The sequence below is a fragment of the Ctenopharyngodon idella genome, chromosome 5 (genome assembly GCF_019924925.1).
Source record: "Ctenopharyngodon idella isolate HZGC_01 chromosome 5, HZGC01, whole genome shotgun sequence".
Lineage (NCBI taxonomy): Eukaryota > Metazoa > Chordata > Actinopteri > Cypriniformes > Xenocyprididae > Ctenopharyngodon > Ctenopharyngodon idella.
The window spans coordinates 29,011,366-29,029,533 of NC_067224.1; the positions used below are offsets into that span (position 1 = coordinate 29,011,366).

Consider the following 18,168-nt stretch of genomic DNA (forward strand, 5'->3'; position numbering starts at 1 on the left):
GTGTGGCAGTCTGATAAACAAAAACATGGTGCATCAGTTGTCTTTTTATTTTAAAAGTGAAAGAATTTCAGACTTAACAGATCCACATAAGATGTTGAGGATGAGAATTGTTTAAATACAATGCCCAAACCCACACACACACACACATAAAGAGAGAACACACATCACCTTGACTGCCTCTCCATGAGTGACTCGGTCAAACACCATGTTATTGACTTTCATGATCTGGTCTCCAACTCTCAGCCCCTCTCTCTCAGCGGATGATCCCGGTTCCACCAAAGACACATAGATGCCAACTCCATGCTCTGACCCACCCCGTATGCTGAATCCCAGGCCTTCGTGGCTCTTGCTCCTTTTAAGCGTAACTTGGCGGATTTCATCAGGCGCTTCCAGCATCAGCGCTGGCGCTGTCCCCTCAGCTGTGGTGCTGAAAACAGGAGCCGCGCGCACAGATCCGTGACTGGGACCGGCCTGCTCGGACTCGCGCAGAAAGCGCACCGAGGATGCTCCTGCATGCGCGTTTGTGCTGCTGCTGCTGTCTTCCGAGCACTCATGCTTGACACTGCCTGTCAGCAGATCCGTTTTTAGATAAAGCCCTTCCGACGTGTACTGGTCGAACAGCAGCTGGTCCGAGCGAGGTATGACCAGGCGTAGCATGGGTAAGAGTTGACGCTTGTTGGGTGTGTTGAGAATGACTTTGAGAGTCTGCACGAGATCGAATACATTGCGCTTGGCGTGGTAAATGTTGAGGCAGTGGATGAACTGCTCCCTTTCGAAGTCGTTAAGCAGCACGTTGAGCGCGTTGTGCAACTTCTTGACGTTAACAGAGAGCGCGCGGCCACCGGAGCCCAGCGAGTTCGCGCCCGACTTGAGAGAAGCGCGCTCCAGATCCGTGCTCATTCTCAGACACCTCAAAGCCACACGGGGATTTCACATCAGGCATTAGGAACTGAGCACGGTCACTGTCTTTTGCTAAAAACAGTAATGCACCGCGATTCGTGTGTTAAACCTGTGGTGAGACGCGTCATACTGAGTTAAGTATTAGTTTGAGAGCGCGCGCTCAAAATAACAACAATGATACAGTAAAATGGCAGAATAATTAGTGTAATACAGTTTCGAAACTTTTGATCATGAATGAAATTTGTTTAATAATCACTTTAAATGCTATATATAGTAGGAAAAAGTCCTCTGTTCTTCCAGAGACAAACAACAAACCCGAATTAATTCCCGCGAGGATTTGACGTCCGTAATAGTGACTTTAATCCTTTTGCCAACACATTGTGCGAAAAGAAACGGGCGGTGAGACGTCCTGCAACGAGAAAGAAAGCAAAAAAAACAGCACGAACGTTTCAAGTTTGGCAGCCGCGCTCAGAAGAGGAGCGCGCGTGGTCAGTGTGACTCGCTCGGATTTCTTGTAGCTACTACTGAGTCCGTAGTGAGATACCGACACAGGCTCTGTGGAGGAAATGACGCACGCGCGAGGCGCCTCTGTTGCTTAGGAACAAACAACTGTGAGGAACGCATTTGGACAAACAAAACCACATCTTTCTTGCGCGTGAGCTATTTTTAATGTTCAAGGCCCGCCAGGCCGTTGACGTTAATCAATTGAAAAGTCGTTTCCAAAGAGCATTGCGCACTTGGGGCCATAACGTAAAGTTGATAATGGCAAGTGTTTCTTACAGGGAAACACAGTCGAAACCACAGACACTTGATTTCAACTCTACAGTTATGTGCCATATCTTCTACGTGTGATGTGTTTATAGGCCTACGTAAGGGATAATGTGGAGCCAGCCTGTCAGTATTGCAAAATAAAACCCAGGATAATCACGTCTGGCTGTCCATTGTCCATTATCTTATTTCGAAGCAAAACTACAAAATAACTAAATAAATAAAGCATGAAATGTTGATTTCAGCTGTAATAAATCCATCATCTTGTAGATTAGCCTTAAATTTCCACTAAGAAAGATAGTCCTTTGCTATGTGACCTAGCAACAAGTATACAAAATACAATTTAATATTTATTAAATATTATTAATGTATGCATTATAATCAATCTGCAATTAAACATGAAGGTTGTGCCAGTATGGTGCTAAGAGCAACGGTGGAACATCCAATTTAGAGATCAAAAATATTCCGCAATCAAAATAAATCAGAATCAAGTAGCCTATTTCAGAAAGCCATTAATCAAGAAAAACATAGTGACCTAAATACATTTTTTCAGTAATAACTAATGAAAAACAAATTTGATTCTGATTGACGTTTTCCTTTGGAACACTTAAAAAAACATCTCATATCAGAAGAAATTTTAAAGGCCCTTACATTTCAATCTTTCAGCTGATGTATTATCTTAAGTTAAGAGGTCGTGGAAGCTGTTTTGAACAGATTTACAAAACGAGGGCAGTGTTTGGATATGTGTGTGCTTCATTTGAGGGTGCTCCATTTATACTTGAAGCTTTCTAATCCTTTGTGTGTGTGCAAGGAGAGTTATATCACATCTTAAACCCAGCTCTGCTCAAATCAGCTTGGTGTTGTAAGAACCCAACTCTCACAGATGCTGTGTCTGATATTGTATCTGCTCAGAAAAGCTGCATAATCCATACTGTACAATCAGGGCAGTCCATGAATTGTTTTGTATAAACAATAATAATTATCCTTTTTATATTGGTTCAGTCTATGCTTTCTGATGTGCTAAAAAGGCAGCCAGCAAGGTTTTAGGCCAGACTGTGGATTTCGGCTGCTGTGGAAGCTCAGTTAAAATACACATGTCATCCTCTAAGCTCATAAAGAGGAATTAGAAAGGCCTGTCAGCAGACCACTACCTACAGTACAACAACCATAGTCTCTCTGAGAACTATTAATAATCTTATATGGACAGACTGTTGCTCCCTTTAAGGCTGTATTTAACCTCATCCTTTTCAAGTCTGCCTGCATTGACCCAATTCATTTTCAAAATACTTCAATCAAATGCTTTATTGGCACAACAGCAACAAAAGTGTATTTGTTTTGCCAAAGTATTTACAGCATAGCTGTATACATTGGTGAAAAATAAAATGAAGTAATTTTAAAGTTGGGAGTCGCAATAGTCTTTTCTTCCCTACACTGTAAACTGAATAAGTTGGCAAAACTAAAAAAAAAATTGAGGTAATCAATTACATCAATTTTTAAGTTAAGTTTATATTACATCAAGTTTTAAGTTAAGAAATTCAAAGTTTAAGTAAGCAGAACTGGCAGATTTATATTTTGTATATTTTATACATTTTAATTGATCATAACTTTAAATATTTGAGCAAGCTAATTCATACATTAAATTAAAATTATCATGTAATCTCAACTTAAATATTTTTAGTAGTGGAAACTTGGCTAGCTTTAACTAGCTAATTCAGTAAATGCTAACTTACTAATAAACCCTTTTCACATTTCCGGGTTTCTCAGAAGCGGAAGTCGTCATAGTTGGGTAAAATTCTATAGTGGTGAATGAGAGAATACATTAAATATATTTTTTGTGTTTCCATTTGCTCAAATAGCAAAAGAAAAACTCCACAATAGTGTTTTCACAACTTTCAAAAAGAGGGAAAAAATAGAGAGTGATTGATAACGGCAGTCAGAAGAGAGAAAGATGTAATTTTTACTATCACTCCCATAGCTGCTGTATTAGAAACACCCTCACAGCAGCGTTAACTAGATTTTTGTAATTTGATGCAAAGGTAATATAATACTAAGTATAGTGTTATAAATGTACCTACATTTAAAAAAAAATGAAAATATAAAAAACTTTGCAGGATTTACGATATTGATGACCGTTAAAACGCGTCATCACAGTCTGTGAAAAGGGTCCTTTGGTAGCACAATGCTTTGATAGCTTTAGCATAGCATAGCAATTACTGAATGAGTACAGCAATAAAGAACATTTAACATATACCTGTTCTCAAACTAAGCATATGCTCCACTTATCACCATGATGGTAAACCACCCAAAAACCCACATAACAGAAACCTTTTCTAAATTAGCATAGCAAAATATTAAACATCACTAAATCTCCCACTTAACATTAATCCTGCAAAAAAAAAAAAAACTTTATATAACATTTAATTTTAGCGTTTGTTCTCCCTTCCGAATGTTATGGCACAGCATGCTGGGGAATAGAAATGCCAGCCCAGTTTCAGTTAAATTTAAGTTTGTCTAAATTAAAAGAAACAAGTCCATAAAACTCAAAACAATGAAACCATTCAGATTACTTAAAATGTGTCAGTTTTGTGAACTGAAAAGAAAAAGAAAGTTCTAAATGCTCATAAAAGTTCATTTGATTGAACTAATTTGTTTAAGTTTACCCTACTCAAACCAATTAATAATTTTGAGCATTAGGATTTACAGTGTATTGTGACATATATCTAAGTGAAACGGCTTCTGAAACAAGAAAAAAAAATGTAGGGCGGGACTTGAAGCAAATTGATTGGATGGTTGTGGTTTGCTATTACTGTGATTATTTACTGTGAAAAAATAAACGTCATCAGAGAACAGAACAGATGTGATTAAGGCACATGATTTAAAAAAAAATAATAATGATGCACATGAATAAATTTATAATAAATATTGCAATATTCCATAAAAAAGTCCATTTTGATTTCATGGTGACTTAATAAATAAAACAATAATACAAATGAAACACAGCATAAAATAAGAAAGTACTAATAATTAAAAGAAATAAATTACAATCACATCAGTAGCTAAATGAGTGTTTTAAAAGGTAAATTTAAGATTAAAATGAGACTATACAAATGTATAGACCTTCTCAGCTGAACTTTCTTCGTCCTTCTGGATCTCCAACCCACTGATTTACAGCCCTTTAAGATGGTGGCATTGGAGCAAAGGAGTCAAATTCATTGTTAATTTGCAATTACAGCTCTTGGCATCAGAGCATGGTAGCAGAAATTAATGAACAATTAATGGGCCTAAATGAGACAATCGAGATGCTCACTGATCTTTATGCATTGCAGAAGATAGTGTATTACACCTTAGCTGTAAGTCACACATAACTACAGACTCATCAAACAAACAGACACGTTTAAAAGTGCTCCAAACTGTCTGCCAGTAATTCAATTAGGTGCTGAAATACCAAATATCTTTCCCTGTCCTTCCTTTCTCTCAACATGTATTCTTGAGACACTGATTTAACAAAGATGTGTGGTTTGGATGGTTTAACCTAATTTGAGTAATTCTTGTTTCCTTGACTTAAAACCAAGACTCCAGATTTCTCCCTGCACCACCACAGTTGGCCGGTTTATGCTCTCAACTTTCTGGATAAAGAGTCCTACATAATCTTTTGAGTACCAAGCGAGTGATGTACTGAATAGACAAGTAACTTTTACGACAGGTTATGCTGTCAAGGCCATTAAATTGCCACCATTGATTGCACTACATGAAGACCAAAATACAATTCCCTTACATCCCCTATAAAAAAACAGACAGAAGGTCGTTTTTACACTAAAACATGTTAAACTGTATAACTCCCTGACACTTATACAATGTTGTTTACAACAGCTCATAAATGCAACACAAATTTTCACTCTTCAACAAATATAAACCAGGGACAGAAGGCAGGAGGGGAAGAACTGATCGGTAAACGTTGGGTCAGAATGTGGTACGGCTTTGATTTATAGCAGAATGTTTAATGGGAATTGAGGGAAATGCGCGTCACGCTGAGCTCTGCCAACGCCATAATTACCGCAATATAAAAGAGCAGAGGGATCGTATGCTGCAGTGCCATGCCCCAGTGCCCAGTCTGACAGAGCACACCACGCCATTAAACACTGCATTACGGATACCTTGCTGAGGTGTATTTAGCTCTCACTACAGGACAGTGGTGATTTAAAAGCCATTTTATGACATCTGACCAAGTCTGAAATAAAATCTGCCAGCAGTCTATATTGTATGGGTGTGATTCAAGTTAAATCATCTCTTTCTGCTGCATTGCTGTTCAGTTTGTATATGATAGATACCGTGTCAGCTGCAGGTTAAGAAGAGGTGGGTGGTAATGATATAAACTGAAGATGACATCCTATGGAGCACTATTTAAAACTCTGGTTTTGGCCTCTAGCCGCCCTGTTTTGTGATCTCAAAAAGTACCTGAAATTCTCCCTCTTCTATTAATATTAAATGAACTTACTCTGTAAAGAGAGCCAAGAGTTTCCATTTGGCATCTAAAAACAGAATTTAGGTGTTCCAGTACCATTATACATAGTAATATATTTTTTTAGACAGCTTAAATTTCCAAATGATATTATTTTCCAGTTAAAAGCACTTAAAGAGAGCTGTAATTTCATTAAGTAAATGGAAAAATAAATCAAAGAAAATGTTATGTAATGGAAAATTCATTTTTAAATACCTTTGCAACATTAAAAAATTATGGAGAGGAGAAATTATTTTGATTTAATCTTTCAAAATCCATGCTCAAAAGTTATTGTGATCATGTTCATAGAAACAGCAGTCAGGAGTAGGCACAATTTGGCATAAAGAAAAAACATTTCTGATAAATACTGTCATTAATTTCAGCAGATGGATGCCTCTATACTGTCGCTGCACATAAGAAAGTTCTGCAACTGTATATGTTTAAAGGCTGTGTCAATCTGTTGATGCCCCACTGATGCTCTCTGTATCCCGTTGAGCAAAACTTCTAGGGAAGATGCCGATTTTTCCAGCAATGTGCCCTTCTAACCACTCCTCATTCACTGCAAAATGGAGGAAAAAAAGAAAAATATATACTTTTCTTATTCTAACACTGGTGTGTAAAACAAATTAAAATTCTCTAATAGTAAAAAGACACCCCTGTGTTTACGTACCTTCACTGAGAATGTCAATTGTATCGCCTTCACTGAATTCCAAATCCTCTGGGCCTTGTGCATTGTAGTCATATAGTGCCACCATCTGATAAAGAATGGTCCTGTTGGCCAGAGGGTCCTCATTCTTGGGACGAGATGGGGAAAAAAAGTTGCCAGATATTAAAAATTGCCAAATTGGTGTAACATTCATTTGTAATACAAATCATTTAGAGCTGTCAATCAAAAATGGTAGTTAGTAAAGTTACCTGACACCAAATTTTGGCACGTCCTGATTCAGCCACATCCTCTAAGCTATCCAGTCCATCGTCACCATTTAGGGGCATTAGTACTTTGGTACCATGCCTTCTGTGTCTGCGAGAGGAAGTAGTATTATGAGTTAAAGAATGGTGTGGGGGTTTGTACGATGGAAAAATGTGAGCAGAGTACTAACATACTTTAATGCTGGGAATTTATGGCAACTAAAAGCAGGTCAGCAAGACTGCAGGTCTGCAATATTACCTGAGGCGAATGTTCGTCACAGGCTGTCCTAATTTCTGAGCGATTTTCTCTTGCAGATCCCGGAAAGGAGTTTCTAAAGGGACTCTCAGAGCTATGGTGTATGTATAGTGCACCTTGACTATGACTGATCCAGAGTCCTGTGGTGAAGTTTGGGGCTGAGAAATGGGGGTCACATCTAAGGTTACGGCTGAGACAACTGAGAGACATATCTGAATCAGACTTTTGCATTAAACTGAGCATAAGTATAAGCAAAGCGAATGAAGTTATAATACAAGAACATAAAAAATTAAATAAAAAGTGCTTTTTTTCAATTTCAAAGTTCCCCTTTTCTATTATAAAGTTCTATCATGTGCACAAAGTATTGGGATATTCAGATTTTGTCATAAGGTAATCAGGTTTCTCTACTAGGCAGTGGCCTTAAATAGTCTCCTTTTCAAAATGTTCAGCTTTCTTTTGCTCCCTTGGGTGTATTTCTGACTGAATCAGGCCAAATCAAAGGCCCGCTGCCTCAACACTCCACTTCTTGTCTGAGTCACAAAACTCATTCAAAAGATCTCATCTCACACAAAAGATCAACCATGACGGCCACTGCATTAATCATGCTCTGCTTCCATTTCCATCTACAGTACATGATACTGTCAGAAACATTGGCTTTTAGGCTTGACAAATTGGACAGGGAGATAAAATGAATTTGCAGAAGTATATAAAATATAAGCACTGAGGATGTAACCAAATATTCAAGATTAGGGGGCACCAAAAGTTCATGTAAAAGAATGGAAAACCCATGTTTATAGACAACATATCTGTTCATTTTAATGAACATAAATCATTTAAATTAGCTTCTAATTATTGGTGGAAATTTAGTAAGGTAATTCCTGGCAAAAACTTATTTGTGTGGTTGAAATAAAACGTTGGAGTTACATACTAAAGGGATCACTGATTTGTCCTTCCACAAGGTGAGTATTCTTTCATCTTTTTCAAGTGTGTTTTATTACTCACCTGCTGCGGAGGGACGCGGCTTGAGTTGCTGGTCGTTGGAGGAGTTGTGTGGGTAGCACCGGCACAGGTGGGGTGAAACTCTACAGAAGAGAGGATGAGACTTGCATTCTTCAGAATACTGGTACAATCATTTTATTTATTTTTAGGACAGTTGAAGGAGAGACAGGAAATGATAACTGCACCACACAACACACAGCATGTGCTCTACTTAATGGCACTGCATTTGTTATTAGAACATATGTTTAGATATTAGAAAAATATAAAATTTAGAAATTATATTTTCTTTCTTTTTTATAATAATACATATTTTATAAAAATTCTATAATATAATAATAATAAAAACTTATTAACAAACAACTTCAGTTTCAATGTGTCTGTTTCATCTGAAAATATATTTTCTGTACCTAATGGACGTTGAGTTGGACCTTGAGGTCGATTTGGGGGTTTTAGGGATGGTGGATGTGGGATGCCATTGGCGGGTTCCTTCCAAGCAATATGCAGAGAAAAGCACTCAGTATATTACTGCCAATAACAACTTTAATTCAGATATTGAACATTAGAGGCTGAAGAACAAAGTCACTGCTCCTGCCTCCTGCAGTATGCAAAGCAAAGGAATGAGGATCCCTTGCTCAATTAAACATCACATCTCTGGAAGTAGGGGTAACAAGAGGCTAAAAACGTTTAAATCATTTTTATTTTCATCATAGCTATTTTCCTTATAACGATACTGAAAGTGACAAAGACTGATGAGGCATAGCACAGTCTTTGCCAAATCTCTGTGGTTTGCAGAGTGTGTAGGCACATTTTTCACTAGAATTAAAAAGCTGTCTGCATTCATAAAATTCAGCATTTTACACCAAGCTCAACATATCTAAGAAAAAGGCTGGATGAGCCTTGGCAAATAACAAAACCCTATTAAAACCCATTAAGCACATACTGTCCCTCATTTATCAAACGAACGTAGAAACCAGCATACATCCGAACGAAAAAATCAGCTTACGACAACGCTCACGTGAGATTCATTAAACTTTCGCATGCAGCCAATTCCGTCGCAAGAATGAACGGGTGTTGATAAATGTGGCGGCTGAAACAATCGTCATTTAAATGTCACGCCTCAAATTTTAGAAGTTTACGCCCTATAGTTTACGACACAAAGAAACGTAACCCGGCCATGAAGAGGAAGTAATCACATGAAAAAGAAATGTATCTTACTCTAAAAATACCCCTCAACCTCGTAAATGCAAACAATAAAATTAATTTAAATAAAAATACCGGTAAATAAAACTAAATAGCCTACTTACAAACATTATTAATATATATAAATTTGGTTACTTTAGTACCTCACTCCACAGAAAATCCTTTACATTTATTTTATTCAGAACAAGAACGAAAAAGGTAGCTATATATTATAAATTGAAACACAAATTAGGCTATGGCATTCATTATAAAGCAGAAATTAATTTATTTAAAGCAAAACTGAATTGGGCTCATATAGCCTACCTCTCTCATTCTCGTTTCCATATTCGCGATGTAACATTTATTGGTTGCTGAGCTAGCCTACTGTTGCTTTCTATTTCACTCTTGTTTCAATATCCACGTAAAACATCAGCCTTCACATGCGCAAAAATGTGTTTGGTTGGGCGTTGCACGCGCCGACTGGTACGATAGATGGCGGACCATTAAACTGAGCAGTGTTAACTTTGTCTGCATTTTAGTTTGCTGATAAATGGCTGAAATGTAAAGTTAGCAACGCTAGAACTGATATGTTGCGTCTGCGTGTGTGAGGCGCCCGCGCGATCAATTGGATTTAATAGAAGATACATTTTTTAATAAAATAAAGAAAACGAACACAACGCGAGCGTAGACTGTACTAGCCCTACTTGATGCACAGTTTTTCTCTTTTGTTTTGTTAATCTGTTAATTATTTCAGTGAAATATATTTCATGTAGGGTATAGTCCTATTTTTTTTATTCCTTGTAGGCTATATTATTGTTTTTCTCTGCGTTGCAGGTGCATGTGTGAATCCTAATGTTCTGTTGATGTTGCCATTTGCGCATTCAAAGCCAAAACCCTGGAAAGAAGACACGCATCTATTCTAATTTAATTTTATTGTGCCATTTTAATCGTGTCGTTTCATGGTCAATGATCGGTTAGTGAGTGATTGTCGGTCAGGAAAATAATTTAAATGTTCTCATAACAATTCTCCACCAGATTTACTATGCTGCACGCAAGTTCCCGCTGACTCAAAAACGTGCGTAAACGAGCTGAGACCTGGCGTAAGATTTGATCGTAGCCACCGCTCCCGTTCATATTGATAAATGCCAAATTTTGCGTGGAAACGAGCGTACGCACAGTTTTCTGGCGTACGATCGTTTGATAAATGAGGGCCAGTGAGGGAAATGAAAGAGATCATACAAAGAGGTTATAAAAAAAAAAAAATAGAACACTTACAATTCGCTTGTATTTAGCCTTGTTTTTCTTGCCCATTGGTTCAAGCAGGAAATTGGGAACCAGACCTCTCTGACATTTTAAAAGTAAAAAAAGAAGAAATAGCCCAGGTGTTATTTTAAATTTTGTTATTATTTTTATATCACACATTGACGTTGCCACTCAAACTGCTTTTGTAAATGTCAAAAACATAATTAGAATAACCGCTTGTTAAGTCTGACCAGTTTTCGGGTCCAAACGCTCAGAATCCAAAAGCAAATGGTGATAATATAAACTGACCATGTGATGTTATACTTCTGAAAAATCATGATCCTAACCTTTAACCCTATACAGAAATGATGGCCAGAGAGTGATTCATCTTTTATGAATCATTGAAATATTGGTGTCCAGGACGCCATGAGCCCGGAGATTGTGGTGTATAGCGTTTTAAACACTTAGCATAAATATGATATGAATAAATAGTGCTTATAAATGGCTGTTGAGATAGGATTACCAACTTAAAAGAGTAGAGGCTTGGACCTGGAAACAGTTTTCCTTATGTCACAACTTAACAAGCAGATTGCCATTTTGGAGGACAACATTCAATGTGCCTCCAAATCATAACAAATCCTCAGTAATCATCCATCACATTTAGAAAGAAAGAGTATCCCACCTTTCCATCATAAATGACTACTGCCAGCCCATCCTTGTCTTCATCACTATACACAAACACTTCTGCTCCAGCAGGCACTGTTAGCTCCCCTGCCCCTTTTGCCACATAAGCACTCTTCATTACCATGTAACGAGAGTCCCTATGCAGGAATGATATATTATATCATATATTATCTATAATCTATATATCTATATATCTTGTAACAGTCTTTAATATTTTCTGAATATTGAACACTTACTGGCCGTCAATGACCTTTGGCTCATAGTACCCTGGTTTCTGCAAGAACATACATAATCGGTGGAGTTTAGTTAGAAAACAAAAGACAGGACAAAATTTTGAGGATGTAGCATCACAGGTGGTAACTTTACCTGTGGTCTGAGAGGATCAAAGCCCCTGAAGTCATCATTTGGAATTAAAGAAGTGATGACCTGTAAGAGAGTTTAGTTTCATTGTACATTTGTCAAATTTCTTGCACAGTGCTTTTAGTACAGAATTATAATGTTTATATGAGATTACAATCATTTTTATATAAAATGAATGGGAAATCTGCAGATGCATTATTTTTTGGGGCAGCTTTTAAGTTCTTACATACATATATTTCTATATTTTTAACAGATGTTCAAACGTTCTCAACCAGATGGCAGGCACCCACTAGGGGGCCTCAAGATGATTAAAAATTTAAGACAAAACAAGCATTAAATTAAGCTAAAATAACTAAAAAACAAGATATTTCTTATTTTAATTTACTTCCTCAACACTGTTTTTTTTTTTTTTTTTTTTAAGAAATATTAAGCATGATGTAGATCTGGAAAAGTTATAGAAAAAAATAAAATATTGTTAATAAAATCATTAATAAAACTCCATGGGCATTTTTATACATTTTCTGAAAAACAATTTTTTGTTATACCAAGCTCAAAAATATTTTATCAGGTAGAAACTGTGAGTAAATCATCAGCCTTCCTCTTTACCCAGTAAATCATGAACAACTGGAAAAGTAATGCCTATTAGATTTACTAACTTAGAGCATGCAACTTGAAACATTAACTTTACTATTATTGGATTATAGTGAAGTGTATCATAAAGTTATTTTTCAAACAGCTATAAAGCAGCAGTACAACGTGAAGATGTGAGTCACCTTTGCTTCACCCAAGAAGTCCCTCGGTTTAAGCTGGTCTACTTCCTGTTTCCTGGGACGGAACACTTCACCCTCGGGCACCAGGAGAGGCTCCAAAACCTCTCTCCTCTGGGAATAAAATTGGACAGATACATTAACTGATGATTACAATGTTTAGTGGAGCATTGTTTGCTGAAAACAGACTTCAGAGTTCATTGCAAACCACTGTGTTCAGTGATACATTATCAGTAAAAAGGCAATAAAAAAGTAGCGGTGGATGTCTTGCACTATGAAAAAGCTTTTCAGCCTTCTCTTTGCATTTTCTTAATATAAGTATCACATATGTCTTACATAAATAGCCTCTAGAGCTGTGTCTATTAGGTTGCTTCGGCCAGCTCCTCTCTCCTGTGAGGCCGCCAGCAAAATATTGCTGGCTTTGTCCCATTGTTGCAGTCTAGAGTGAACGGCTGCTGCATTATAAAGGACCTAAAAGTGAACAAACCCACACAAGTAAACACTGTACATTATATCATATCAACAGGACAACAAAAGATTATACACTGCTGTACTGTTCGAAAGTTTGGGGTCAGCAAGGCTTACTTTTGATACTTTTATACTGTATTTTTTCAAATAAATGCAGCCTTCATAAGCAGAAGAGACTAATTACAAAAACCGCCCTCAAACTTTTGAATGGTAGTGTGTGTCTACACATATAGTTTTTTACAGCCCTCTTCTGAATGTGTAAAAAGAATCATTTCTTTGATGAATCATTTCATTTCTTTGGACTATCCATTCCATCACCCAATGAGCAATGAGGAGTTATTTCTATTATTCTTCTAGTAAACCGTATAAACCATACCTATAGAACATAAAACGTGCACTTATGTCTAAAGATGGACAAGTGGTGCAAATTTTGCATGTGGTGGTCATACATTGACTCTTTAAAACTTCTTCAAAGCAAACTCTTCTGTTTTTCAACTAATATGCATTTGAGGAACAGAAAGGTTGCTTGATCTGTTCAGGCTAACCTGAGCTTAACCAGACAGCTGAGGAATGCTGCATGTCTTATCTTTTTTCAGCCTGGCATTTGACATTGCATAACTATGGAGCTTTTTTTTGCTAAGCCCTCAAAGAGGCCTTGTGATAGCTATCTGTGCAGGTGAACTCCACCAGTGTTCATGCCTAATGGCAGAGTTGACACAAGAAAATGTCAACAATTTCCCAACTTGCAAAAAAATGTTACCAAAAAACATGCACACTAAATCCTGCTTGTGTTCTGACCTGCCAGCTGTACATTTTATAGCGAAGACCCAGCTGTTTGTAGTCAATGACAGGGTTTTCCCTCATGTATTTCTGAGCCGATATACAATCAGACAGTGCCTCCTCCAGCCTGGTGTTAAAAAAAATTACATAGATAAAAAAGAAGGAATGACAACAAGACAGGGAGAGAGCAAGAGAACAAAGAGGCAGTGTCAGATGAAAGTGAATCAACTGTCCGGAACATCAGCTTTAAACAAAAGAGGTCAATGTTTATGTTGCATCACACTGTGGCGTACCAGACAGGCTGGTCTACTTATTCATAGAGATCTACAATATGAAAACTTGTCAGAATATTTCTCACCTGTTTGCCATCATATGAACAGCAGACCTCTGAAAAAATCCCACAGCAAGACATGAATCCTTTGCGATTACCTGGTCGAGAGCCTAAAAGGGATCATATGACATTGTCACAAATTTTATATCTAACTAAAACATAACAATCATGACCTTTGTAAAATGTAAAAATTAAATTTCATTAAAATAAATAAAAAGTAATTAAAATAAATAAATAATCTTTTGTTAAAATTATTATAATACATACACCTAACAGTATGTACTATATTATGTGTATGTACTATATTTCCAAATAATATTTTACACATTTATATACACTCATGTGAAAAAGAAAGTACACCCTTTTGAATTCTATGGTTTTATGTATCAGGACATAATAAAAAAAAAAAAAATCATCTGGTCTTTAGCAGGTCTTAAAATTAGGTAAATACAATCTCAGATGAACAACACCACATGACATATTACACCGTGTCATGGTTTATTTAACATAAATGGAGAAGCCAGGTATGACAAACTAAGCACACCCTTACTGCTTTCATAGGAATTAGGAGGGTAAGTAGTAGTCAGGCACTGCTAATCAAATGCCTTTGATTAATTGATCATCAGCAAGCGTGACCAACTTTATAAAAGCAAAAGTTTTGGCAGTTTGCTGGTTTAGAGCATTCAGGTGCTTAACACAATGCCAAGAAGGAAAGACATCAGCAATGATCTTAGAGAAGAAATTGTTGTTGCCATCAATCTAGGAAGGGTTACAAGGCCATTTCCAAACAATTTGAAGTCCATCATTCTACAGTGAGGAAGGTTATTCACAGGTGGAAAACATTCAAGGCAGTTGCCAATCTTCCCAGGAATGGACATCTCAGCAAATTCAGAGAAACTGCAAAAAACCCAAGAGCTACACCTCAGATTCTACAGGTCTCAGGTAACATGTTAAATATTAAAGTTCATGAAGCACAATTAGAAAAAGACTGAACAAGTATGACTTGTTTGGAAGGGCTGCCTTGAGAAAGCCTTTTCTCTCTAAAAAGGATTGCAAAGATGCGTCTGAACAAACCACGAGACTTATGGAACAATGTCCTTTGGACAGACAAGGCGAGAAATGGAGACGTTTGGCCATAATGCACAGCGCCACGTTTGACAAAACCCAAACACAGCATATCAGCACAAACACCTCATACCAACTGTCAAGCCCAGTGGTGGAGGAGTGATGATTTGGGCTTGATTTGCAGCCGCAGGACCTGGGCATCTTGCAGTCTTTGAGTCCACCATGAACTCCTCTGCATACTAAAGTATTCTAGAGTCAAATGTGAGGCCATCCGTCCAACAGCTAAAGCTTGGCTGAAATTGGATCATACAACAGGACAATGATCCCAAGCACAACAGCAAATCTACAACAGAATGGCTGAAAAAGAAAAAATCAAGGTGCTGCAATGGCCGAAACAAAGTCCAGACCTCAACCTGATTGAAATGCTGTGTCAGGACCTTAAGAGAGCTGTGCATAAACAGATGCCCACAAACTTCAATGAACTTAAGCAGTGTTGTAAAGAAGTGTGGGCCAAAATCCCTCCACAACGATGTGAGAGACTAACAAAGTTACATAGGAAATGATTACTTCAAGTTATTGCTGCTAAAGATGGTTTTACAAGAGATTAAATTATAGGGTATACTTAGTTTGTTACACATGGCTTCTCCATTTTGGCTTTATTTTTGTTAAATGGTGTAATATGTCATGTGTAGTTGTTCATATGAGGTTGTATTTACCTAATTTTAGGACCTGCTAAAGACTAGATGATTTTTTTTATTATGTCCTGATGCGTAAAACCATAGAATTCAAAAGGGTGTATTTTCTTTTTCACATGACTGTATATATAAATTTATATAAATGTATAGCTTTTATACATTCTAAATATATTTTAGGATGAGGGTCCCTTGCACAAGGATGATCATATTTGGGGATCAGTGGCATCTAAAAGACTGAAAACCCCTGAACTAAACTATAGCTCTGGCAATTGCTATTTAACAACTTAAGACAAGGATAACTGTATTGGAGTATAATTATAGATATCCTACATTTCTATCACTTCTTACATGGTTAAGTACCAAGATTGTGATTGTACCTTGATGGCCAAATCCACCTGACCCAGGGCGATGTGTGTTGACGCGACCACAAACATAGTGCGACAGTTGTGATCTGTGATCTGGTTTAGTATAGTGAGAGCGCCCTGCCAGTCCCGGCTGTCTATTGTCCGCACGGCCTCATCCCACAACCTGATCAACTCTATGTACAGCATGGCCCTCTAGAACAAAACAAGATTAAATGTTATTTTTCTAATCACTAGATTTATTCAGAAAGAAATTAATGGATTAATACAAAACTGTACTGAGAAAACACCATATTTTTGGTCACTAATAGCTTGGAACAAAAAGAATCTGACAGCTGCCTACAAGTACAGGTGAGACTAGCTATGCAGGTTCTTTTAAGACAGTAAAACTATAAAAGCAAAGCCCAATACTAGTACAATGACCGACACTTACCTCTGCACAGAAACAGACAAGAGATAAGTCAGGAACTTGAACTGCTTTCTAGAAGTGATTGATCATGAATATGAACAGGTACTCCTGAACAGGTGTAATCCAGAACTCTTAGTTGGCTCACAGGGAAGTGATATTTGTAGTGTGACACACATCTGTGGTTCCCACCCACTTGCCATGCCATCAGGAAGTCCTGCATTCCCAAGAGAGAGAGAGAGAGAGACTTGTTGAGCAGAAGGTAGGGCACGTACACAATGGCTCAATTAAACAAAAAGATGTTGAGTAATTCAAGGAAATAGAAGAAAGACAACATGCACACTAACACACTTATCTTCAGCACAGGCCAAGAGTTACAATACCAGGAACCATTTAGTTTTCACCTGACATTTATTTTAATAGGGAAGCAGTCAAGAAAAAGACTGGAATGAGGAAATAGCAGTATTACCATTTTTTTTCCACACCAAGTTTTACTGCTTTAGATTTTCCACCAAATACTTGAGGCATTAAGGTTATAAAAAATTGCATTTTATTAAAAAATATTATTTTATTAAAAATGTCATAGTATCTTCAAAAAAATAAATAAATAAATAAATAAAACAAATAAAATAGACATTTGCTTTCTACAAAATGGAGACACATTATGTGGACGAATCGGCAACACATTATATGGTTTTGAGCATATTATTTCCACAAATAACTTTAAGATATATGGACACCATAAAAATTATTATTTGAGATACAAGTGAAATATCTTGAAATGTGCAAATCTACTCTCATTTAATCTATAGCGTTATCTATCTAATATGCATATATTATTTACAGTAGATGGCGCTACGTATTTTGGTAATCCATCAAGGGTTCCGCAAACGCTCTCACGGTATTTAAACTACACATGCAAACATCTTCTATAGTGTATTGAGCTTCTTCTTTTTTTTTTTTTTTTTTTTTTTTTGTAGTCCTAAAACCCAGAAGACAATTAACTTATAAGTTATCTGTCTAAAAGGTACATAACTTTTTATATGTGCATTATCTTTTGTTCTACTACTGCATGAATTACACACAGAAATACCACAAACTTTGAAACCGCTGTGTTGTTTTTCTTCTTCATCATTTTGTTTACTGGCCATTGACTCTTTATGAGGAAGATGAGTGTTAGAAAAATAAGTAGGTAAACAGGGTACCCCGGTAGTGGTGATTAGTGAATTCGATTCGGGGTTTGTGAACGAATCCTTAAAATGAACAAATCCTTTTCATTTTAATGTTAACAATTTTTTTTTTCTTTGTCATTCTATATAGTTACTGTTTATAAGCATTTTATAATAATAATAATAACAACCTTTTTTCCCGCTGATTTTGACCATAACCTATTTAAATGCATGAAGACTTTTACTTTGAAATGGTTCCTGACTGTTACTCTGACTGAAACTATTATTGTGTAAATAATTGTTAAACTACCAAATTGCTCTTTTCATTGC

General features: G+C 36.8%; 2 protein-coding genes across 2 annotated transcripts in view; both read right to left on the bottom strand.

Annotated features, from left to right (window-relative positions):
* Nucleotides 1-1,428, bottom strand: part of whrnb (whirlin b) — a 59,835-nt gene extending 58,407 nt beyond the window's left edge. Inside the window, exon 1 of the mRNA XM_051893648.1 lies at nucleotides 169-1,428. Coding sequence (XP_051749608.1) covers nucleotides 169-900 — 732 coding nt within the window. The 5' untranslated portion in view covers nucleotides 901-1,428. The remainder of the gene's footprint in view (nucleotides 1-168) is intronic.
* Nucleotides 1,429-4,566: 3,138 nt separating this feature from the next.
* noxa1 (NADPH oxidase activator 1) lies at nucleotides 4,567-16,887 on the bottom strand. The gene is made up of 16 exons (XM_051893651.1): nucleotides 16,697-16,887; nucleotides 16,279-16,458; nucleotides 14,169-14,251; nucleotides 13,829-13,937; nucleotides 12,899-13,033; nucleotides 12,569-12,676; nucleotides 11,802-11,861; nucleotides 11,672-11,709; nucleotides 11,434-11,572; nucleotides 10,785-10,853; nucleotides 8,738-8,816; nucleotides 8,334-8,413; nucleotides 7,335-7,489; nucleotides 7,082-7,187; nucleotides 6,837-6,960; nucleotides 4,567-6,725 (listed from the first exon to the last, which is right to left on the bottom strand). The coding sequence occupies exons 2-16, from the start codon at nucleotides 16,450-16,452 to the stop codon at nucleotides 6,619-6,621; spliced, it is 1,566 nt and encodes a 521-aa protein (XP_051749611.1). The 5' UTR covers nucleotides 16,453-16,458; nucleotides 16,697-16,887; the 3' UTR covers nucleotides 4,567-6,618.
* Between the last annotated feature and the right edge of the window lie 1,281 nt (nucleotides 16,888-18,168).

What these genes read in the sequence shown, in the direction of transcription:
- noxa1 (XM_051893651.1), bottom strand. Translation starts at nt 16,452, where the DNA reads ATGCTGTACATAGAGTTGATCAGGTTGTGGGATGAGGCCGTGCGGACA. An exon ending in AGGTGGATTTGGCCATCAAG is followed by an intron (nt 14,252 to 16,278) that starts GTACAATCACAA and finishes GATCCCTTTTAG; the next exon opens with GCTCTCGACCAGGTAATCGC. An exon ending in GTGCCAAAATTTGGTGTCAG is followed by an intron (nt 6,961 to 7,081) that starts GTAACTTTACTA and finishes TCTCGTCCCAAG; the next exon opens with AATGAGGACCCTCTGGCCAA.